This window comes from Syngnathus floridae, chromosome 3 (assembly GCF_059516105.1).
Source record: "Syngnathus floridae isolate MCC-2025c chromosome 3, RoL_Sflo_1.0, whole genome shotgun sequence".
Taxonomy (NCBI): domain Eukaryota; kingdom Metazoa; phylum Chordata; class Actinopteri; order Syngnathiformes; family Syngnathidae; genus Syngnathus; species Syngnathus floridae.
This window is the reverse complement of record NC_142415.1, coordinates 18,990,642-19,016,430: the sequence shown is the minus strand read 5'-3', so window position 1 is coordinate 19,016,430 and position 25,789 is coordinate 18,990,642. Positions and strand designations below refer to the sequence as shown.

Below are 25,789 nucleotides of genomic sequence, written 5' to 3'. Positions count from 1 at the left end.
ACACGTCCATTTTGACTTGGGTATAATTTGGATTCAATACATTTGGAGTTTGACAGTCTCTCTCATTGTTGTCAGGAATATTAATATGATTCCGCTCATCTCAGCATGAACGGCGCAAAGAGCTGAAGTGATTTTGCCTTTCGGCATTTCCATAGCGGATTTCTTAATTGACAAGCTTTCAGCGCTTTTTTTTTTTCTTTTCCAGTCTATTTCTTGTTTTACTCACAGCAATAAATGTCAACCTCTTCATTGAAGATGACTATTAAGCCCTTTAATGGAATTTTTTTTTTTTTTTGGTTCTAATTTGGATTTCAGAGAAGCTGCAGGTGGCTTTCAGGAAGTGGTGAACACTTTCTGTGCAGAGGTTCTATATTTTTAAAAGCAGATATTATGCTAGCATAAATTCCGGTTGAAGAAATTATAAACATTGAGCCAAACTGCTAAATATTTCTGTCGTGTTGGTGTAGATAAGTCACCCAAACAAATGATGACTCCTTTATGGCGAGATAAGAGCACAGGCAGTTAGCGTATCTGTTCAAACAACTGCAAAAGCGTTTGAGCTAATATACACTCTGATGTTTGGCTGGCAAACAAACTCATGAGCAATTCATAACTGGGAAAAAAAAACAGTTTAGATTTGACAGTCAACACTGTGAGTGGGGGGGGGGGGAGATATTCGCAATTATCCTCCCGCCCGTCGTGTCTTCCTTTCATCCGCCAGCCAATCACGTTTGTGCCCCGCGTTCCGCTAATAAGTCTCGTTAGCGTGACACGCCAAGTGCTGCAAATGGCCTCAGATAGTAGACGGGTACATCGGTATGAAAAGAAGGCCACCTTGGATGCACCATCGGGGCTGTTCCTCATGCTCACCGCATGCACTCGACTCCCCAGTGACTAAAAATAATAAATGACATGGCAAAGCCACCTCTTAGATAACAACTGGCCGAGTTTCAGAATGTAAATGCACTCATTTTTCCACCCCATGACATGTAAATGAGCTTAACGAAGCGAACCATTCAAGCGTGACATAATTAGACATGATTTTTTTTTTTGGTGTTTTACCGAAAAGAATGTGATGAATTTATTTAATTTTGCTTCGTCAAGTGGCTGCAGAAAATAAAATTACATGAATCCTGTATCTGGATCTATTGATATTTCTATATTTGATTGTAGTTTTTTTTGTTTTGTTTTTTATTTATTTATATATATATATTTTTTTTAGTTTATTTATCATTAAGAATATTTGATGAGTATTATATTTTTCTTTAAATGTTTATTCGCTTTTCATATTTTTTTAAATTAATAACTTTTAAATTTAAAGTTCGGTTTAGTGATAGTACAGATTTTTTTTCTTATTTTCTTCAGATTTTTCCCACATTTTTAAAATAGATTTTCTGTGATTGTTTTTTTTGCCAAGATTTTTGTTTTGTTTTGTCCCCAGATATTATTTTTTAATTTTAAGAATGTATTTTACTGTTCAGACTTTTATTCCCTTCTAAGGCCCAATTTTTTTCAGTTTTGCACATTTTTTAAAATTTTCTTTTATGTTCTATGCACATTATCTATTTTCTGACTTATTAATCTCATGGTATGTTTTCTTTCTCACAGTAACAAGTTCACTTCTCTTCTACACCAACAACTCATTAACAACTCGAGTCATTTGTTCTACTACAGAGACCTTTGAAACACAGCTCCCTCCGACAAAGCTGAATATTAATTACGGCACGTCGCCTTTTCATTCTTTTCAAATGCTCGACATGTCAAGACTGTGACCTCGAATCATTTCTATGATCTCAGCTCGGCCTCGCTACGTACTTTTAATATTCATGTTTGCACTGAGCGTGCTCCCCTACAAAGGAGGTTAAAATGTCAAAATTTTATCCTACTATCAGTTTGCCAGCCAACGTTAGGTCCCCAATGTTTTCTTTTATTTTTTTCAAAGCGTCTACTGTGAGAAGTGGGAGCTCTCTGACGTCGATGGCAGGAGAGTGACTCATGCTACTTGACAGCGTGCTATTGATGTTTGCTAAACACACAAAAATTCTCCCTCGTGAATAATAATCAATAGGGAAGTGAGAATGATATTAAAAAATTTTATTTAACATTTAAATTTTTTGCAAGTTTTTACTCAGATCATTCTTAAAAAAGTAATTAAAATTTCTTTTAAATTTGATTTTTTAAATATTTTTATTTAATACTCCCTATTTCAGAAACACTTTTTTTATTTGATCAAAATGGCTTTTCCATGCATTGACAAATTACACTGAAGGCATCAACAGCTTCTCAGCTATTTTTTTTCCTTGCTTTTTTTTTTTCTGCCGTCGTGGAAGAGACAGAAGCTGAAAATGAACTTGTGATCCCTCCCTCCCTCAGCCGTCCCCTCCCGAGAACTCATTCCTCTATCAAAGTTCACGCGGCGGCAACAATGCCTCGTAAGCCGATGCAGCAAACACAGAAGCTCAAGTAAACGTCAACAGTAAGCTCCTCAAAGTCCTCGCCCAGGCCTTTTTCTGATCCCGCCTCAAACAGCAACAGCCTTCAGTCTTCTCAATGGTGTCTTTTGACAGTGAGAGCGGGGCGGCGGAGAGAAGTTGCTTCATTAGTATGCTTCCTTTAGGCGTTGGGGCAGCACGCAGATGCGCCGGTGTTGGAGGCGCTCTTGTTGGGGGTGCGGGAGAAGATGGCCGGGATTCTGGCGGTGGTCGACGCACGGCGAGAATCTCAATGAAGACGTTGGCCCCTCCTAATTCTCAGATGGCTAGCCGTGACCTACTTTTTCAGCAAAGCAGGTTCATGCAAACTTGATGATGTTCTCACAACGCCTGAGGTGAGCCCGGCAATATGGAGGGAGAACGGCAAAAGGGCGAGGGGAGGGGCAAATTATGGCACACGACTGCCGACCTGTTACTTAATCCGGTCTACCGACTTTCAGTCTGGTTTGGTACTGCCACGAAAATCCAACTCCCACTCATGATGACTTGCTGCAAAAACTAAAACCAGGGCAAGTTCTCTCGGACCTTCCACATTCTGGTCACAACATCCTCCAGGCTCCTTCTACCCAAACTACTCACAATAAAACTGGCAGACATTTTAATACTTCTTTCTCGACATCACCTCGCTAAACTTCAGACTTCACTGGTGGCATTTTGCACATCCTTCTTCATTTCTGTCGTTCTCCTCTTAAACCTTGTTCTGTCAGACTCCCAATATTCCGAACCCAAAAGCTAATTTTCAGGGGTACATGAAGCCGACTCCATTAGCGAGAGACTTCATCTCAGCTCCATGATTATTTGATGAAGCCCAATGTGATATTAATCCAAGATGGCAGCCATCAAAAATCTCGCATTCAAGACTCCCGCACACATTTTTCCGAGCTATTTTAGTCGTCCGGACGGCGAGGTTCGAGTCTTTGTTTCATCTTGTGTCCTGCTACTTCTCATCACAATCACTACAACTGCGTCTCAAGACCTCAGAAGGCCCCAAAGTAGATGACGTTCTCGTAGATTTGATTGATTTTGGATCCCGTGCAAGGTGGAATCGTAAGTTAAAATCTCGTCGGAAAAAATGTCTACCGAATCTTAACTGATCTTAGTTTCGGTTCAACACAAGGTATCAGAAATACCGCGTCAATGCGATAATGATCATATCTCGTCGGAGTTACATTGCCGGGCTGAGAAGAGGAAGCCTTGAGAAAGATTCCGTAATCGACTCAGGCCTTTTAAATGCATCGCGATCTTAAATGGCACTTAAATCTCCAGTTGCGTACTTTCCGTCCAGCTAATTAAGTATATTGTTATCCTGGACAAATCTATCAGTCTTCAAACTTATTCTGGCACAAACTTTCGTCTTGATTAAGATATTTGGAGAGCTGCCCGAGAGCGCTGAATTTAGATGTGTGGGATATTTCCTGGTCCCGGTCCAAGATGGAATAATTAGAGTTAAGTAAGCAGATGCTGCTTTTGTCATTTACTAATGAGAAGGTGGTTTACTCTTTTACTTTTGAATTGTTTTTCAGATTGCATTATTAATTGTTATTGATGTTATTTTCAGATATTTAGATTTTCTTTCCCATCTTTTGGAGATTTTTTTAATTTTTGAGAGTTTGCCTGGACGAGCATCGTTTTTGCGATCAAAGCAAATAATCGTCACATGACCTTCAATCACATGACCTTGATCGCCGCGCAACCTTGGTCAGATACTCTTGGCCACTCTCGGATAATTTTCCGTTCTCTTTTGAAAGAAACACGGTGTTATTAATCCCTCTTTGAGATCTTTTATTGATCAGTGTCCATGCAATGTGCACCGACTAATTGCCTTGGAAGAAAAACAAGAATAAAGGAATGAACCGTTTACCAAACGGCGTTCGTATAAAGTGCAGTTTTGTCTTCGCTGACGCGGTCGAGGCGTTTTAAACACCGCTAAAACCTCGTCGTCGTCTGCAAATAGTCGCTTGTGAGCCCATTGTTAGCTTCAAAAGAATATAAAACAAACCTCTGCTGGACTATTCGGATTCGCTCGTTTGCAAGTAGCACACGTGATGATGTAATGTTAATGATGTGTGTGACTACAGATAAATCCCAGCGGTGTTATTATGGGATGCTGTGTGATATTACTGTACTTTTTTTCCTAGCTCTCTCCTTTTTATGGCTGTGTTTCCAACTGGGTATAAAGCAAATTGATGTGGTCTCTTTAAACAAGTTTAGTGCATCAGCGAAGCGGCATGACAACAAAATGGTGGCCATGATGAGGATGATGGATCATAAATTTGTCTACATCAAACACGATCACCAAAACTTCAAGATATTATAGCAATGAACAAAGCTTGAAAATTTAGTGTTATGAATATACAAAGGTCAAATTAACACACAATTGCGGACGTGACATAAAAATGACAGTTAGCGACTCACACACACATTGAGCTACTTGAGCTATCGAGATGCTGCGACGGAAAATTCCGAAATTAGACAAAGTTGAGTTATATGTTTTACTATCACTTATTAAACCATAAAACTATCGCGTGATGGTAAAGAAAAAAGAAGGCTGCTCCAAAGAATGAGAGAGTTTGTAGCTAGTAGTCCGCTAGGTCTTGCTAGCTTAAAAGTCGGAAATAAATGAAATGACCAACTATTCTTTGAAAACACTGAACAGCTGACTTCCTGTCTGTTTTATTTCATGCGTTCTTCAGACTTTTATGTGACTCCATTTATCATGAATGATGGCTAATGAATTTTAATAAGGTGTCGTACAGGCTACCCAAGCTAGCACAACACCTAATCAACCGTTCATATTTGTTTTTTTAATCAATAAACTATCAAGGAAATGCAGTCACCTACAGGCTTAGACAAAACCTCAAAAGTTTAAAAAAAAAAATTTAAAACAATCAAATTGATATCATAATAGCTTCACAAGTACGCCTGAAAATGGCTGCCTTAATGCTAAATGGCTAACGTCCTGTGTTTTGACATACTTTGTAAGACTCTAATCATAGACATTAAATTACCTGTCACCAAGTGGAATTAGCATCAGGAGCATTTTTGAGCCACCTTGCTTAACACATATGGAACAATCCAGATAAGCCAACGTCAGATGTGAAGGTGTTAATTAGAAGGTGCGCAGAAACAACACGTAATCACAACCTGTCTGACACTCAGCTTCTGACTGAAAACGGTCTTTCTTTATCTTCAAGTATCTCCTCCTCCACTTGAAAGAAAGCACCATGCTGCCAAACAAAGAACAAACTATTATCTGGATTCACCATTGGTGGCCTTTCGGCGACAACGCCGCCATCAGAGGACCGAGGACGAGTCTTACCGCCGGCGAATACTGATGACAGCCATACCGCTTTTTGGGCTGGTTGCTGGGTTTAAATAAAAGATACTCCTTGTAAAAAAAAAAAAAAAAAATCCTTGGATGAATATATTTTGTATTCATTATGAATTTCACATGACAGATATGCTAATAAAGACGGTTATTTTTCAGCGGTGTCTTACAATTTGGACAAGTGAGACTAAAATAATTAGTCAAATGACTCGGAAAATTGCAAAACACCTCAAAGGACATATTAAGTATTTTTTTTTTTTTTCCAACGCTTATTTCAGATCCTGAATAGAATATAGCAAAGCCCAAGGTTTCGAGGAAAACATCTCGGCAAGTTCAATATACAGAAATATTTGCCTTTCAACATCAGCCAGCTTGTCCAACAGACAAACCAGCTGCTCACACGGTTACATCATGACAGTAATGCTAATTTCTTCTGCCTGGGGAATCTCATTCTATTTGTTTCTCAGTCTGTATTGCGGGTAAATACACTGATTTTTTTTTTTTAATCATGTCCATGTAACTCCCACCGCCCGTTTACTTCCTGTTGCAATTGCCGCCCGTTTAGTCAGCCCATGAGGCTCGAATCAATTGCCAGTTAATGAAAGCTGTTACACTTCAAAACTAAGGTTAAATCTTTCGTCTTTGTTTGCAACTCCCTCTGTCTTTAACCCTTGCCCACGTTAGTGAGATGGAGTCGAGGAGAACAACAGAATGTTTAATGTAGCCTCAATGTTTAATGGAATGAAAAATTAATTGCTGGTATTTTTTTTTTTATTTAAATATATGAAATATTTTCTTATATGTAGCTATATTTATAGCAAATATAAATATAATATTTATAGGAATGAAAAATTAATTGCTGGTAATTTTTTCTAAAATTTAAATATATTAAATATTTTCTTATATGTAGCTATATTTATAGCAAATATAAATATATGTTTAATGGAATGAAAAATTAATTGCTGGTAATTTTTAAAAAAATTTAAATATATGAAATATTTTCTTATATGTAGATATATTTATAGCAAATATAAATAAAACAAGGTATACCATTGCAAGGTAAAATGATTTTCTCTTTAGTATTCTGAATTAATCACGTGCTATGCTGGTTACACAATGTTGATTGAGGACTAGAATTATCAAATGACACCATCTTCAACTCCAAAATGCTATTTAATGTGCATTTTCCATTCATAGGCAGTACTTTATGCTTAAAGTAAGCCATCAGAAATGATCAGCCATGTTTAAACGACGCCACTGCATTTGTTTGTCAGCCTTTTGCTGCAGGATAGCAAAAAAAAAAAACAAGACGGCGGCTGCTGGAGCGGAGCCACCGAAGGCAGGTCAATCTGATTAGTTGAAAAAAAAAAGGCAAAAGAAATGCTAATGAGACCACGACTTTTTCCCTTTTAACTTCTTGTAGTTTTTAAGGAAAAAAACAATCAAGCCGGCTGCCTGACCGATCGGAACCAAGGTGGACAAGAGGGGGAGATAAATGACGCCAACAGGTTACGGCATGAATAAATCATGAGGCGTCACGCGGGGGTCACGGTAATCACTGAGGGTGCCGCCGCCTTCATGTCCTCGCTATTCTCTTCTTTGCCTTTTAATGCAGTTAGGAAAAATGGCGAGGGCGGGGTGGGGGAGGAAGACCATGCGGGTGCAGGGTACCCTCTAGTGGCGCGTGGCAACTGAGTTGTTGAATAAAAAAGGTCAAACGGGAGCCCAAAAGTGATGTGAGGAGAACAAGAGGCGGGGCTCGCTTGTATGGTTGGATTTCCTTCTGGAGAGATTTCAGCCTCCAGGACGTTTGTGCACTGCTTTCAATACTCAAAACGGATCTGAATTGACTTTAAGAACAAAAGCGAGTAAAGGATGGGCTTAGAAGCTGAACAAGAATTTGAGTACTGCAGTGGAGAATGTGCCGCCTTCCAGTAAGACAACAAAGAAAGCACAACGAGGGTTGAATCTTACAAAATACATTTTCTGCTCTGATGAAGTACTTGAAGGCAAGTGAGGGATGGCGCCGATATAAAAAGCTTCATCCGGTACATCTGCACGCAACTTCCGCTTATGACTTAGAGGATGTGTCTGGACTCACATCGAAAAAGAAGCAACACGTGTTGAGCCACACATGCATATTCATGTTCTGCTTTGGATTTGATTGGAAAGAAACAAAAATGGCGCATCCTGTAGATTTGTGCACAAAATTATTTTTACACTGCCATGGAAGGTTTTGCGGTATGGCTTAAAACACAAAAATGCTGCATCCAGCACGTCCATTAAACTGCATTTATCATTTTGCAATTTCTATATAAGTGTGGAGCCGCCCAAATGTTTGAATCCTCACGACTTTTAGCACATTTGCACAGTAACACCAAAAAAAAAGACAACTATTATGTGCAAAAAGCAGCCCATTGTCCTCCATTGATAAAAATTTATTAGCATTGTAATATTTGTTGTTTGTGTAGCAGAAAATAATCACATCTTTGAAAAATAATCAGTTTTTTCCCCTACAGGTTGTCTTAAAAAAACAGAATCAAAACGTTCTGCAATCGCAAGGTAAGGATGCAAAGCTACGTTATATCAAAGCGACGTCTTTGTTGTTGTAATACGGGATTCGCGCCCCAGGGAGTGACATAAGCTAGGCACATCTGTCTTGGTTCTTACGGACTCTTCAAGAAAGAAAGCTTTGATTTGGGCCTCTGTGGATTGCGTACGTGGCTTTCATTGAAGCACAAAAAGATGCATCCGGCACCAAATCATTAAGTGTTAAGCCACACAAAATGCATTTGACTCAATTTCCCAAGAAGGAAAAGTCAGATTTTCGAATAGGAAAGATATATTTGAAGGCTCGTAACGGATGCTTGTAAAAAAAAAAAAAGTTGCATCCTGCACACCACCACCACAAGTTTGAAGCGATCCAAAATGTTTTTGTTTCTCAAATTTGCTTCAATCTTGAATGCAACCAACAAATTTGTGGCCTGAGAAAATTAAATACGGCTTACGTACCCATTACAAAAAAAAATCTGCATTCAGCACAATAACACTCAAAAGTCACCAAAATATATTTTTCTGAAATTGAAGGCTTGAGAGATATCCTTTAGACATCCAACCCAAATCTGCATCCAGCACATTTTTGCCCCCCCCCCCCGCATATGTTATTGATCCCCGATGTAACAAGTACTGAGCCACACAAAACGCTATTGTCTGGACTTTTGAAGAAGAAACGCTCTTGTGACTCAGTGTTGAACAAAAAGAAGCCGCATCCGGCACCACAAGTGTTATTTTTACATTTTCGTAACACAGACACATCTGTCTCAAGTTCATACATGGGGAACGGGGGGTGGGGGTTCCCGAAGGAGGGTGGTGGAGGGTAGTGATATGTAACTGGTTGACCTCACTGCGCCATTTATTTCTGTTCCATTTGGCGCAATCTGTCGGAGCAGTTGGACGCGGACGCAACATCCTCCTCCTCCTCCTCCTTGTGATAAAGAGGATGAGGAGGATGCTGATGAAGAGGCCTGCGGGGGTGCAACTTTCAGGACGCACCCCCCCTCCTCACCTCCACCACGCATTCCCCAGCCACAAAGCACATACTTATACAAAAAAAAAAAGTGAGATGGTGCAAGTCACACAAGAGCGAGCTCTACTCACATGGACGTGATGTTTTTGAACAAGTCAGCTATGTCCACGGCTCCGCTGCCGTTGGCTCCATCCTGCACCGCCAACAGCGGGAAGAAGCGCCCGCTGTCCGACTTATTGCAATAGATCTCGGTGGGCGAGCAGCTGCACGTCGGCGGGCAGTCCAGCATGGAGCTCAGGTGGTCCCGAAAGAGGAGGGTGAGAAGCAAGAGGACCAAGAAAAGCCGCCAGCCCCGGCAAATCCGCGGCGGCTCCAGGCATAGATCCATGTCTCCGAGGAAAGGTGGAAAACAGAAGAAGAAAAGGGGGAAGAGGAGGTCCTGGTGTCCTTCCTTAGGAGAACAGAGGATGCTCTGTGCAGTGTGTGTCCTTGCCTCCTCACATATATATACATATATATATTTATATATATTTATATATATACACATGCACACACACACACATACAGATCCAAACACGCGCACACACACACGCACAGAAAGAGAAGGAGGGAAATGCAAATGGAAAATAAAAAAAACCCCGGTAATCAAGTGGAAGAAATCTCCAGGCAAACGTGCATGGTAGCTCCCCTCCGATGCTGCGCTCTCCTCCTCAGCGTGATGCTGGAGCAGGACTGAGTGGATGGAGGGATGAGAGAGGGAGGAGAGAGAGAGAGGGGAGAGAGAGGCATCGAATGAGAAGTTGGGGGCGTCAGAATCCCTCCCACCAGCGGCTGTCGTACTGACACCTGCAGAAGCTGCATGCAGTCAAGTGTGATTACAGCGAGTATATCAGACGCAGAAAATTAGGCGTTGCTTTAATGGTTAAATATATTTTCTACTTAATGATATGTTTGGAAAAGCAGTTTAAAAAAAAATGCATCATTTGAAACTGACATCTGACTACTGTTAAAACAATACGAAGAAGGAAAATTGCTGAAACTCCAAAGTGGTTTTGTGCATGTGGTTAACATCAGCATCTTTAAGTAGGAATTTGAGGATTACAATGCAAGATTGAGAAGCGTGACGTGAGGCAGATTATGATCAAAGGCTGGCATCAGATTAAACGCCATTATGCCGCGACGCCATTGTCTTCGCACTGTAACGCCATTTAAGCCAGGCGGCATCTTTTATTTCCAGTCTTCTACCCGGCGACTAATAAAAGTCCGACCGATAAAAAGCTGAGAAAATATGACAGAATTGGAAGAGAGCGAGAGAGGAGATGATCTGAGCCAAGTATCCACTCTGCATGTTTGACTTTATTGTTGACTTTATTATTTTATGCCTTCCATTACGCGCCGCTTTCACGCATCAGGCAGAAGCAAATAACCCGTGAATAGGTTGAAACTACCCCCCCCCACGTCAAGGTTGAATGTGGCAGCACCCCGGCATTGATGAATAATCCTTTCAAAGCATGAAATGTCACCTAAAAAGGAAATAAACTGGATTTTTCTTTTATTTTACGCAGAGATCCTGCAAATTTCTCACAGAGCCCTAATAGAATGTCGGAATTTCACACAGAAATCCCGCCAAATGGAGGCCTCAGAGATCTATCAAAAGAGTCAGTCATCTGTGACTTTTACACAGAACACAGTGAAGCGGGAAAATACAATGTCAATGTCGGAATTTCACACAGAAATCCCGCCAAATGGAAGCTTCAGAGATCTATCAAAAGAGTCAGTCACCTGTGACTTTTACACAGAACACAGTGAAGCGGGAAAATACAATGTCAATGTCGGAATTTCACACAGAAATCCCGCCAAATGGAAGCTTCAGAGATCTATCAAAAGATTCAGTCACCTGTGACTTTTACACAGAACACAGTGAAGCGGGAAAATACAACAATTGTCTATTTCAAACAGATATCCTGCAAAATGGACACGCCCGGGTCCTTATGGAAAATTCAGCATCGATTCAGATTGAGACTGGAGAATTTAGTTGCAAATCACTGAGATTTCACACAAATTATAGATTGCTATTTGATGTTCAATGTCAACGAGTTTCAGCTCAATGAGTTGAATTATGTGCACGTTCAAAAGTCTGCCGGTGAGACTTTCTTTGACGGTTTGCAGTCTTTAACCGTTTGACCGTTCTCCCACCGTGTTGAAAGTCCTCACCCGAGAAGAAGCAGCACAGAGTTGCCGGGTACTAATTAACCAGACGCGACATGGCGACTTGCCTTCAAACGGAATTGAAAAGCGAACATGGTCTCAGATGCGCCACACTGGAGAAAACACATGCAGATTTGCTGATTCCCACCCTAAGAACAAAGTGCAGCAAGCATGCGTCAAAGCACAACACAGGGTCTAATTTGCTTAAAGGGGACATAAAAGTCAGGCCCTTTTTTCTTTCTTAAAAAAAAAAATAAAAAATAAAAAAAAGTCTCCTTATGTCAAAATATGGACATGTAGCCCGGCGTTACCTGCTTTAAATAATTCAATAGCAATGGACAAAAAAATTATTAAAGAAAGAACATGCAAGTATTTAAAACAGCCAAAATTTTTGTAAATTCTGGCTGTTTTGAATATTTGCAAATGGACGAACATAAATAATAATTATTAAAAATCCATTCAAGCAAAAAATGTGGGATCAAAATATGGACATAAGGGCAAAAAAACGGAATTATTACATAAAGAATATTGATATATTAAATAAGCATAAGAGCCAAACTATACAAAAATGGCCCAAAAAAATAATTAAAAATCTATTGAAGCAAAAAAATGTCAAAATTATATATTTTTTGTGTCTATGGAAACAATGCACGAGAATGAAGTGCAGTCCCAAGTCTCACAAGTGAGGTGCAGTCTGATTTGAGACCAAGCCGTCTTGCATAACATCACTCGAACAAAAACAAAGATGTTTACAAAGTGTTTCTAAGGCAAAACTGAAAATGGTGCCACGGCGGGAAACGACTTGCTGGAAAATACAACCAACCCCCATCGTGTAGCGAAGGCCTTTTCGAATAAACCGAGATGAAAAAAAAATCTCAGTGTGAAGCTGCCGCTCGTCCAGCAGGACCTAATCCAAGAGCACGTGTCAAAGCGGCCGGCTGAGCACTCCGAGTGCTAACGTGGCGATTTATTTCAATTTGGGCAGCGACGCGGGGACCCCGCCGGGATCCGAGCATCCCCTCGCCGGCTCGCTTTGTCAGAAATTCAAAGCTAAAGCGGCTCCGAGGCTCCCCGTGTAATAAACGAGCGGTCCCGCCGGTGCTCTAAACATACTCCGAGTTCCGCGCTTTCCCTGCAGTCTCGCCGTCGCCGTTTTCCGGCTACACGTTTTTCCCGCCGTCTACTGATCATCACTCACAGCAATGGAGAAACAATCCATGCTAACATCAATACTTAATCCGATCTCATCACTCTTGGGAAAAATGGACGGACACGAAGTTCGTTGCATGCGCCACATGAGCAGATCAGCGGTCGCCATGGCAATGAGACGGATATTAAGCGTAATTTTTCATCCTTTGTGTATTTTTGTCGGAACGTCAGAGGTGTTTTAGTAAGAAGTGTTTTACAATTTGACTCAGGAAATAATTCTTTCCATTTGTGTGTCATAAATTGGATTGCAATCCAAAGCAATTGGACATTGACAAGGATATCGGAAATGATTAGTCTTGATGTTTTTTTTAAACAGCTAGCGCTTGAAGGTGCGGAAATGTGGAAAAGCATCAAAGCAATCCAGTGAAATGGCCTCTCACTCGCAAATCTTCATCATGCCGGACAGGAAGAGTTCAAGAGCTCTTTGCCGGCCATTTACGAGGCGCTCTGCACTTATTGTGCGAGCGGCAAACCAGCGGCGACCAGACGGCGAATTATCCAACCTCAAAATGTCCAAATTAGCGCTAACGTGATTAAAGGAGACCATTAATATTGAACTAGAACGGCGCCTGCAGGCCTTAAACATGGCCCCCCTCCTCTCCACTTCCCATTTGACCGGACTAGGGTTTTTTTTTTTCACCCTTCCCCAACTGAGCAAATGGCTCCGCGGTTAGCATGAACATGCTGAACTGCAGTTTTGGGCTGAGCATTAGTGGTTTGGAGAAGGAGGGGCATTTGTTCTATTCAATTATCAGATAGAAAACCTGATAGAGGATGACTTCAAAACATCTAAGTGCTTAATGTAGCGCAGAACCCCCCCCCAACCTCGTTGGCCTTGGGTAAACAAAATGCTTTAATGCCTGAGGTGCCAATAGTAAATAAACTCTGTACTTAAGTAGAAGTCTCGATAGTTGTGCAAACAATATTTGGATACATGAACACCAAGTAAAAAAAATAATAATCATTTTAATCAGAGATGGCTTTATGTGTTCCTAGAATGTATTTTTGAAGCTTATTTAAAAGATGGGTTTTTTTGGCACATCATGTGTTGTCTTGTTTTTTTTTAAACACATTTTTTTTCTTTAGATATTTTCATGTTTTAAGTTTGACCTCGAAAAGCTTGCATTATTTCTTTAGTTCTATCTATCTATCTATCTATCTATCTATCTATCTATCTATCTATCTATCTATCTATCTATCTATCTATCTATCTATCTATCTATCTATCTATCTATCTATCTATTTTTAGGGGAAAAAAAATCCCACCTGCAGCTTAGTTCATAGATATTACTAATTACTAAAAAAGTCTACATAATGAAAACCTAAAAACATACTCATTAGCGCATCTAAAAAAAAATAATAATAATAATCTGATTATACAATTCACAACACCTCAATCTGGTCATTTTAAGGGTGCCTTAAGACAATGCATTCAACAAATAATATACAAAAAAATGTATTACCAGAGTCGTGATTTTTTTTTTTTTTGCTTGAACGAGTTGCGTGCTCTCAGCCATAGTTGACTTTACATCTGTCATGTTTTTAAATCGCCCCGTCATCCGGGGAGGCTGCAAAAGTCACCAGCTCATTTTGACAAAGGAGAAAGCACAGATTTCTCCCTTCAAACATAGTCCACAGAGACACCCGCTGCCTTCTTTATATCTTTTTGAATCAGAATGACAAAATTGATTTTTGAGGGGGTAGGGGAGGGGGGGGTCGAGGCAGGAAAAGGCAGATGGGAGGGGTCATTGACGGATAGATGAAAAACTAGATAGAAGCTGAAGAGGAATATGCGGGCGGATGGAAGACGAAGAAGAAGCGAGGGTCCGCCGGCAGAAAATAGAATGACTCCCCAATCAATTGTGCATTGGACGACCCCCCATGGAACCGCGGCGTGGGGGGGCCTCCCTCTGCGGGGCCCACCAAAGGAGGGGTCATAATAGGCCAAGACATTAGACAGTAAATGCCATTTACTGCTATGGAAACCTGGCTGGAGGTAGTCAACTTTGTATTTATAGTCCACTTTTGCACCTCCCGCCGTTCCAGCCTTGTTTTTTCCGTCCGATGATTCTGGCGCCAGCGGTTGCCGCCCAGAAGATGGGCAAACCGATCAAAACGAGTCAAGGTTGCGTGTTCGCAGCTGTCAGATGCAATTACGTCAGGATTGATTGATTTTTGATCGCTTACGATTAACGCTAAAACAAAGAGGGAGGGGACAGGTATTGATAAAGGCTTGAAGGAAACTGATTAGATCATTTGAACTCCAATTAGCTGTCAGCGTAGTTGTTTGATGTTGATGACACGGACAGCCATTTTTTTTTTAAGTAGACTAAAGTTTATTTATTAGGCGTCGGAATAATAAAAGAAGAAATGAAGCGGTCTCAATCAATTCTATTTGTGTACTTCAGAGCAAAGATGGTCAAAAAAAATCAAAGGTGGCCCTTTGAGTTGTAAATGAAATGTATTCCAGAATTCATTATGTCAGCTTTTTGTGAGTTAAAATAATAATTTGGTTTGTAGTGTCAGAGTGCAAAGACATTTTCATTCCACATAGCCTGCGTCTGTTTCAAATTCTCACAATCCATCCTGACGCCTTCATGAGTTTTTTTTGTTGACACCTAACGAGATTTGGGGATCTATTGTGAGGAAGGAAGCTCATCTTCTCCTCCCGCACGCTCTTTATCTCCAATCGGATGATGAATAATTAATTCCTTCAGCGGAGGGGGGGTGCAGACTCGCCATATTGTCTCGGAGAGAGAGACCGCTGTAGTGTCGCACGCCGAAATCCCACGGGAACGATCGGCGCACAAAAGCGAGGCCTGGACTCGCCACGGCGACAACAAACGGCGAGCGACTAATGCGTAGGGGAGGAGAAGACATGAGGGAAGGTTGCAGGTAATGGCTCTTTGCGAGCTCTATTCATTAAACAGAGTGTCTGAACAATAGCGTACGTAATGCATCTGCTTTAAACATGCTGCATTATGTATGAGTCGAAAAAAAAAACAGTCGAGCGGGTTAAAGACTTAAACTGGTTGCCCAGGGACTTTGGAGTGTGGGGGGGGGGTCATGTTGGGATGCTGATTAAAAGCCTCAATAAGAACAATAAAATATTCTATCTGCTATCATATAAAATGTGACGCCAAGACGGGGTGACATAAATGATTTATGTTTCCAATCGCTGACCACAGCTCAAGGAATTATTTCAAAATCAAGTTTGGAAAGAAATGTATTTTTCATGCCGGCTGGAGGTAAAACGTCAATAAATACGCAGCGACATGAGATGTGACCGAGGTTACGGCAAAATGTGAGTGAGGCTTATGTGGTCTGGAATTCAAACAAAATGGATGATTCGAAACAAAATGGCCGACTTCCAGATCAATTTCAGATGGTTTTGCGCATTTTCTTACAATATGGTGTTATTTTTAAAACTTAAGACTCTATTTTTTTAATCTAGCTTTTAACTATTTATCAATTTAGGTTTCTTAACTTGTTTATCTAGTTGATAACGAATATTTATTTGACTTATTTACAGTATTATCAGTCTTTTATCACTATTTACTTCAACATGGTTCTTATAGTCTTTTTTTGGTCAGTATTTTTAAAACTTAAGATGCACTTTTTTTAATCTAGCTTTTAACTATTTATCAAATTAGGTTTCTTAACTTGTTTATCTAGTTGATAACGAATATTTATTTGACTAATTTACAGTATTATCAGTCTTTTATCGCTATTTACTTCAACATGGTTCTTATAGTCTTTTTTTGGGGGTCAGTAGGTCTTTTGTGCTCATGATTTTCATTTTTTTTTTTAATATATATATACTGTTGATGACATTTTAGCAATAGTTAGTTATTCACCTGTATTTTCTCTGCTGTTGCCTGCAGTCTCAATGGAGTTTCCCCAGGTCATAAGCCGCCCACCCACAAATATTTCTTAAGAAATCCCAAGATGACAACGCAACAGCAGCGGGCGCGTCAGTCACAAGACGGCTCCCGCGGCTGCCGAGTTTATTCCCAAGTGGCTCGACTAAGCGCCGCACCATTGTTGACCCGGATGAGTCACGACAGCGTCGCTGTTACAAGTGTGTGCACTTGTGAACAATTTCCTCCTCAGAGGCAAACATACATGCAGGGACACACGCAAGTGCTGCGCTCGTTTCCTTATTGTCAAGAGACGGCAAAGTGGCTGACGGAGGACAAAATAACTTGATTACCATGATAAAGAAGAAAAAAAAGTGACGGCAAAAGTTGAAGTGAGTACTTTTGAACGGTAACATGTCTTGAAAGGATTTACTTGGACTTAATGAGCTCACATTCGTCTTTAAATCTTATTTATTTGCCATATTATTGTGCTGTGATAATAATACAGTATAAAAGGGCTCAACAATGCCATACTATGATTATGGTTAATGTAATTAGTCTGCCAATTAATGCCATTAATTATTATTATTATTATTCAATTTTATTCTCCTCATTTTTTTCAATTATTATTATTATTATTATTGTGGTTGGGCAGCATGGAATCTGGATCTTGTAAATATATTTTATAATTATTTATTGGGTATTCGTGTATCTTCTACTTCAATTATTTGCACTTTTAAAGATGATTTTTCTATAACTATGATCACACCGCCCATGTTTGATTAATGAATAATTAGGAGGAGAGCCCATAGGCAAAGTGCGAGCATGCATAAGTGAGTTCTGCACTTAATCGTCACCTTTCACTTCTCAGTTTCCAGCCAAGTGAGCACATGTGCTTTACCGTGTGAATAAAATATCACACAAGTCACATATTGTGCATGTGGTGTGATAAAAGGAGTCTAAAAAAAAAAATCAACAACTTCCCATCCAGCAGCAACACCATAGCAACACGTAGCAGGATTAATTAGAATATGGTAAGTCGTCGTCGCAGCAGCAATCGGCGGTGTGAGTTCCCACAAAAAGTCGAAGCCTCAAGAGAACACGGCAAGACGGCAGTCTATTAAAAGAAAGGTTCCCTTTTGTCGCCGATTATTTAGGTTGATGGCGTCATTAACTGCTTTTTAAAGATGACGGGTGTGAAGCGGTTGGGGTAAGAAGCAGCACCTCTAAATCTGAGACGGGCATCATTATCTTGGGATGTTGTTTAGGAGTGAGGGAAGAATGGAGCAGGAGCTCCATATTGAGAGAAATGAGGTGGCTCGGGCATCTGTTTAAAATACCTGCTGGATGCTGGTGAGGTGTTAAGGAAGACCCCGGGTCATGCTGGAGAGAAAACTCCCAAATGGATGGATGGATGGATGGATGGATGGATGGATGGATGGATGGATGGATGGATGGATGGATGGATGGATGGATGGATGGATGGGGTCGTGAAGTTAGTCAGAGACCTCATATGCCCTCCTGCCATTCTCTATCTCATTAGCATAATTCTGCTTTAATCAGCACCTCCTCTTTCACTTCCACTGCAGGAAAGATCTGAAAATGACCCAAAACTTTGACGGTGCGTCCCCGTGCTCCCAAAGAAGGAGAGAGGTGCGGAGATATCCTAAGGATTTTGATCCCACTCCTCCTGCTTTTTGAAAAAGGAAAGTCTTTGATGTGCTGATGGCGCCATGCTCTAATGAGGCGACGTGTGCGTGTGCCCCCGCCCGCCCGCCCGCCCGCCATCACAGAGTGAGGAAAACACACGCACGCACACACACACATAACTTTCCTGATGTTCTTACTTGGTTGGAGCCAGGCACCATCACAGAACTTGCTTTGCGGCGGTGCATCCTTGCTTTCCATTATTTAAAGCTCCTCCTGTGGGTTATTTCAAAGCCTTCTGTTTATTTCCATTTGGCAAGGTGGCGTTTTCTTGGGTAACTGGCGAGAGGAAAAAGAAAAATGGAAAATGTGTTCAGTCATTGGAAAAAGAAAGCAAGACATTTTAATATTAAATAAATATTAAATGCACCCAAATGTGACTTATGAGGTTTTGGCCCAATGCCGGCAAGACGTAGTACAGTTTATGATACAGTTTTAAATGATTTATTTTATAAATTATATTTTTCATAGAAAAAAAATTCTGACATATTTTAAAAATCTGCATGTTTTTTTTTTAAATTGTACATATTTATTGTAAATACAATAAAAATAACTAATCATTCAATTATGTAAATGAATAAAAGACAAAAATAATCCTATTTCAATAAACCAATTTTAGAGATAAAAATGAATGCAACAAAAAAATCTCAGACTCAACGAACCAACTGTGCCTACTCTTCATCTCGACTGTACATCTTCTGTAAATATCTAGCAGCACATTTCAAGTGAGTGTGTGAGTGTGTGGTGGTTTGAAAACATTATCAGGCTGTGGACTACTTGAAGGACAAAACCCAAGGCCAGGACAAGAGGTTGGAAAGCCAGAAGAGCATTTATCTCACATCACAATGTGAACTTGCAGCAAATACAAACAATTCACACAGAAAAAACTTCCTGCAGTCTTTTCAACACCAAACTTTTCACTATTGCCTTGAACGTGGAGAACATCTCATACCAACCGCATGCTGAGATGCCGTGCAACTGTGGCCTTGATACATAAATTGGAGGGAAGAAATCATGCGTGCTCAGCTGTTCCCCTCCAGCTCTCACACAGCGTTAGTAAAACATGTCCACTGAGTTGGACTGTGGTTAAGTGACTTCTAATTGTCCCTAAAAGTGTTCCGCTACTTAACGAGCGTGGCCTATTATTGTAAAAGCGTGCCATGACGCTTAATATGCTCGTGTTACAGCGTGGAGAATTAAACCAAAAAGTAAGTGGATTCCAATTTATACATGATGCATAATTCATTCGGACCAATGGAGCGCATACAAAAGTTTTTCATGAATGTGCTTAATTAAGATTTAAAGCAATCTGCTAGGCTTTCACGCCATTGGAAAAAAAATTCAGTAATTATATGATATTGGTGGTAGCGAATTAAGTCTCGCCATTCATCGAGATATTTATTCATAAAAGCATTTCTGTACTTTCGATTTTGGTGCCTTTTAGAAATAGGCGAAGTGGTTACAGGTGTCTGGACGGTCGGGGATGACAAGTGAAGGCCACACGTAAATTCTAAGAGGGAAGAAAATGTCCCACAATTGCTCCTAAGTCGCACAGCAGGGAAATGAAGTGTACTGAAAAGGAAAGTGAGTGGAAGTCTCCATTTCCCTGTCAAGATGAAAAGCACTTAAAGTGTGTGTGCCATTATGTGTGTGTGTCTATTTTCTCATTCCCTTTCCATCATTCCAAAGCAAACTTTTATCATCGCCAGGCAGCTCATGTGGCTTCATTCTCGCAGTGGCCTCTTTATAATTCACCCGACCATCATACCTGCGGCCAGTTTGGGGTCTTTTGCAAATCAGTGAATCCAAAAAGGCAAAGTGAGATAATATCGATATTATTAGACAAATTCAGGAATTACAAGATCAGACATTACCAAAAAAAAATACAATTACCACCCAGAAAAAGCCAGAAATAACAAAACTAATACAAAACTAAGAGTGTGGAGTGCCCCAAGGCTCAACCTTGGGCCCCTTTTATTTATACTAGCTCTTTCCCTAGAATCTATTTTTTAGTGTCTTCCACTTTTACGTAGATTGTTTATTATTTTGACAGCAAAATAAAATTTCCCAGCCCAAGCCAAATCATTGAAAACATTTAAAAGCTTAGGTGACATGAAGATGTCATGCGACAGCATCACACCCACTTGTTTTGAATTTTTATTTTTCAGCTGCCATGCTCATCAAAATCAACAAAATGTGTCAAGAAGTTGACGCTGCTAACATTGAGTTTTTTTTCCCCCTGACGACGGCAGCCATTTGTGTTCCGCCTCAGCCCGCCGTGACTCTGACGGGATAAGCTAATCAGCGCTCGCCTCGGGGATTAAATTCCTTATCGTATCTGTACCACCCGCCAGGTTAAGTACGCCACCACAATTGTAACTTTTTTTTTTTTTCGAAGAAAGCTTCATTTTTAATCAAGATTTGAGGAAGGACATAGTTACTTAATTGCTTTCTATTTTGGAGAAGGACCCAACCCTGCTGACTCACACGCACAGACTTCAACAAGATATGACTCACAATAAGATTTGGAATTGTGTCTCAGCAATCGGAACGCTTGACCCGAATTGAATGACATTCAAGTGAGTCAAAAGGAAACCACGCTCCCAAAAAAAATAAGCAACTTTTATACTCGGATCAAACAACGCGCTTGCTGTTGGCATGTTTACATATCCTCATTTCAAAAACAAACAAAAAAAGACCCTAAATAATTCAAGGCAAGACAGAAATTACAAGGTGAGCTATTACCAAACAAACACAAAAGAAAAAGAGAAGCAATAAAAAAAGACCGACAAGACAAAACCGTGAATTATAGGACAGACATTACGGTATAAAGCATTAAATATCTCAAGACATAAAGAAAAATTACAAAGGCAGACGAATCCAGAATTTTTTTCTCCATCCATCCATCCATCCATCCATCCATCCATCCATCCATCCATCCATCCATCCATCCACCCATCCTTCCTTCTGGCTATCTACGTTATGTTATGTAGATGTGTGTTTTGTTGCTACGAAACCTGCTCTTGCCTCTGGCCGTCAATCAAGTAGTGATGCTGGATGTCATGGTAACAACATCCATCTGGCTGCCGGGACTCGGCCCAGCGGGCTTCTTGTCTTCCTTGTCCATGTTAATGTACGGATTACGCCAAAACCACGAGAGATGGCTTTTGTTATCGACGAAAATTCCCAAAATGGCCGCATAGGGATGAGCGGATCGATAAGGTACTCCGACGTTAGCGTATATTTATTTAAATGTAATTTGGTCGCGTGTGGTCTCCCTCCACATCGCGATGAAATTCAAGTAATTTATTTCGTCAATGATCATCGAACGACGAAAAAAAATCGATTTGTTTCCAATGTTCGCCACTCGTGTTGCGTTGTGTCGTTCAACGTGCCACCCGAGTGTTCCTCCCAGATGAAATTGCAGTAGGACTGAACGAGCCGGGATGAAAATACCCCCTTCAGTGACTGCAAATGACTTTAGTGAGGCCCCTGACTTTGACTGCAATATCAGAGCCGGCGACAAGTCTGAGCCGTAAGCTCTTGTGTTCTTTTAAACATGAACTACAGAAGACGCCTAGCTTGGCTCAACGTGACTTACGAGGCTTTACTCTAGCCATGGTGGCCAAACACCTCACAGTGTTGTGAAACACTATTCAAAACCCTAACCCGGTTCGTTTGAAACCCTATCCTGTCATTGAAACCCAAACCCGGTATTTCTGGTCATCAACTTCTGGCGAGACAATCAAAGCCAGTCAATATTTTTTCCCGTTTCCATCTTCTGATAGTCCTCAGTCATGAGTTCTGCTGGACCGCTTTGCCCGTGGTCACGAGTGAACAAAGCTGTCTACTGGCGAGTCGCACGACTCCTCTAAGTGACTCGGAAGTCGGTCAAGCTTGGAAACATCCCCCTTTACTTTGATTCGCCCCCGACGGGACACAAATGGGGTTGTACTCGGTTATTTTCTCAAGGTCATTAGAGTGACTCCCCCTCGCCCGGCTGTTGAACTGTCCGGTTGGCTGTCAGCGCCACACAATGGAAAGTGTCTCTTTTATTACGCGCACCCCTTTTCTTCCTCCTTGTCCTCCAAAGACTGCCGCACGACACTTCCTGACAACTCTGCACCCCGGCGACCTGCCGGGTAATTGGTGGACACCATGGTCATTGGGACTATCTGTGTGTACGTGTGTGTGTGTGTGTTTGTGTGTCTGTCTGTGTGTGGCGTGACTGTACAAATCTATCCGTCCATTCTCGAGATCATTTTTTTTGTTGTACTATGTTTATTTTGTTTTCGCTTGTCAATTATTTAACTGGTCCTTTTATATTTATATTTTATAAATAAAAAGATAAATTAAAAAAATAAATTAATTAAAATATATATATATATATTTATAAGATATTTAAGTTGCATTGCATTTTTATTTTTTACTTGAAAATAGATATGAATATTCCTAAAGACTGTTTACACGCTAATTACATAAAAATATAATGTGGTTTGGTAGTTTACTAGTTAATGGTTTTGATATGGACGTGCGAGCTCTAATTTTGATGCCTGTTCTGTGATTAAGGTACATAAAAATGATTGCGTCCAAATAAAGACGGCACTACTTCAAATCGTTTTTCTCTGACGGAATTCGAAAAAATATGCCGCTGAATAATTGATGAACAACACAAGCCATTTATCCGGGGACATGTAGAGATGATAAGAATAATCTGCCAAAAGTGTTCAGCTACTTTTTGGCAAGCAAAAAAGTTTGGCGAGCCGTCATAGCAGCTGGACGAATAGATGATAGCGCAAACGCACTATCAGGGCGTCCATTTTAAGGCGCTAATGATCCAACTATCGTGGCCTTTTTTTTTCAAATAAATAAAATGGCCGCCACAACATTGCGGTGTGGTACGTTCGCAGTTTATGAGCGAGTTCCATTTATACGGTCGCAATCCAATTTGTACTTAACGGGCACTTTATTTGGACCAGGTGGTGCTGCTTTAAACGCTAACAATTCTTTTAAGCGGTATTTGGTGGAAAAAACGTTTTAAAGCGCTGCTGGAGACACTCAATGGATGGAAGCTTTGAATTGTGCTGCGGATATCTAATGAGAGTTTTTTTTTTTCGGCGTTTAAGTCGAGTTGACAGCTGTGACAAGTGCGACTCTCTCAAGTGTTAGTCACCACCGAACCTTTCATTTTGGCTCTCGCGTAAACAGGTTGATGGACGCGCCAAGGAGGCGGTCACAAAAATGGCACCGGGTTTCCTCTACTGTACTTTATTATATCCCGCTTGTCTTCAACCTTTTCCCCCGATCTCAAATTTTATTGTTGCAGCTATCATGGACCGGAGTTCCTCTCGTAGCATCTCCAAATTGAATTTAGAACTTCATACTGCCACGTTTCTCGGATTGCTCCATCTGTTCTGTCTCGGGGCGGGCAAACTTTTCTTTTGGCCTGAGTGACTCTATTCACTTCAATGATTTTTTTTTTCTTATCTGCATTTTGATGTTACCATGAATAAATTTGTTTGGACCAAATATTTTTACTGAGCTGTAGGCACCGATGAGGGATATTTTACGAGAAAACCGGGCGCCACCTAGAAAATTGTGACCTCTAACACGAGTGTACATTACTGATATGAAGACAGTGCAAGGAGGTGCCATGATTCATGGCTTGTTTATTCTCCATTAAATGCTCCTTTGGTTTTTATTTAACATTTTGCTGCCGAGGGCTATTTGCCGCAATAAAAAATGATTCAGTTGGACGTTCTTAGTGATTAGAGGCCCATAAAATCCTGCAAAATTCAACACTTTTTAATTATTTGCTTAAAAGCTGTTGAATTAGTTTTTTTTAAGGCCCTCATCGGAAATCTAACAAGGTATAAGTTGATGTACCTTGCAATGTTTTTTTTTTTTTTGGCAACATCTTGCTATATGACTCGATACAGCAGATTTAAAAGTTTAATCGGAATTTAGAGGCATGTTTTTCCCGTAAACGATTTTTTTTTGTTCCATTGTAGGTGACCGGAGTACGCTCCACTGTACACCAGTGAAATTTTCAATCACTATGAAATTTCCCCCATGCACCAAAATGCAAATAGCAAAGCCACCCAGGCAAACATCCATCAATCCAACTTTTATAGTGTTTGTCCCGATGAGAGAGAGGCAGGTGAGCGGGACCCGATCCCAGATGACAATCCCGCCTGGTTGCCAGTCGATACCATCGCATCTTTTAACTAAACATTATTCCAGAGTACCGTTCAAAAAATAAAGTACAATTTACGATATAGGCGCAGGGATGTCAAACATATTTTTTCTTGGGCCGTATTGTAGTCATAGTTTATTTAGAGGGCCATTATGACTGTCAACGCAAATAAATGTATCAGTGCTTCATATTATATCCAGTATAAGCTACAAAACAAATAACTCGTTTTCAAATCAGACTAGTAAAAAATTTTTAAAAAATGTTTTTTAAAAATAAACACAATTCGCAATTTAAGTAATAACATGAAATTGATGCATTATTTGTCTTTACGGGACACATATGATGATGTGGCGGGCCGTATCTGGCCCCAGGGCCTCAAGTTTGACACCTATGCTATAGGGTAACGTAAAATGTCAACAACGAAAGTCGCCAAAGTCGCCAAAATTACATTGCGGCATGTGTTCATGCTTCATCGGACTGTTGCTGTTGTGTGACCGACCAGTCCTGAGCGCATTGGATCAACACACACAAATACACACACATCACTTTAGAGTCATCCTGATTTTTGCTGAGATTTGATTGACTCAGTCCCTCTTCTCAACAACTTGCTAATGTAGCAAGGTAGCAAAGTGAGAATGTCGTAAAACGGTAAATAAACGGTAAACGGAGTGTAATTAAATTGTGCTTTATCTACACCGTATGGTGCCTAAAGCGCTTCACGAATCCTCGCAGTCTGCTTCACCAATGGGTGAAGATGGCAGGTAAGAAAATTAGTGGTGCAAAAAAAAAAAAAAATCAGACAAGGCAAGGCAGCCAAATGTGCAAAGCTGACAGATTTCTCCAGTGGAGGAAGGGCGATCAAAGATGCTGCCGAGGCAAGATCCTGCAGCATGGCGGCAATCTGGCACGCTTGCGAAAATGGTCAGACCTAACAGCCCGTGCATTTACTTACGTAAATGATTTGGTAACACGTTAAAATTAATGGATCAAATTCCTAAATACGTCTAATCGCATGATTGATTCTTATTTTGCCCTAGCATCTAAAAAAAAAAAAATCAAGCCTCTGTGACCCGACTTTTTGATCAAACACTCAAAGCAATAAAGAGATAATTACATACTATTTGCGAAAAAAAAATAATAATCTAAATGTCAAAGCTATAAATGACAACGCATGATGAAATCCGTGACGCACGCTTTTTTACGTCAAACTTCAAAATATATTTCTGAAAGTACTTGAATATTTATTTATTTGGGTGAAAAGGA

General features: G+C 40.4%; 1 protein-coding gene across 4 annotated transcripts in view; it reads right to left on the bottom strand.

Annotated features, from left to right (window-relative positions):
* The window catches only part of ntrk3b (neurotrophic tyrosine kinase, receptor, type 3b), a 135,779-nt gene that overhangs the window by 91,083 nt on the left and 18,907 nt on the right, over positions 1 to 25,789 (bottom strand). For all 4 annotated transcript variants that reach the window (XM_088372021.1, XM_088372022.1, XM_088372023.1 and 1 more), the window contains 2 exons: positions 18,471 to 18,609; positions 9,478 to 10,078 (listed from right to left, as the gene is read on the bottom strand). In XM_088372021.1, coding sequence (XP_088228147.1) covers positions 9,478 to 10,078; positions 18,471 to 18,531 — 662 coding nt within the window. In that variant the 5' untranslated portion in view covers positions 18,532 to 18,609. The remainder of the gene's footprint in view (positions 1 to 9,477; positions 10,079 to 18,470; positions 18,610 to 25,789) is intronic.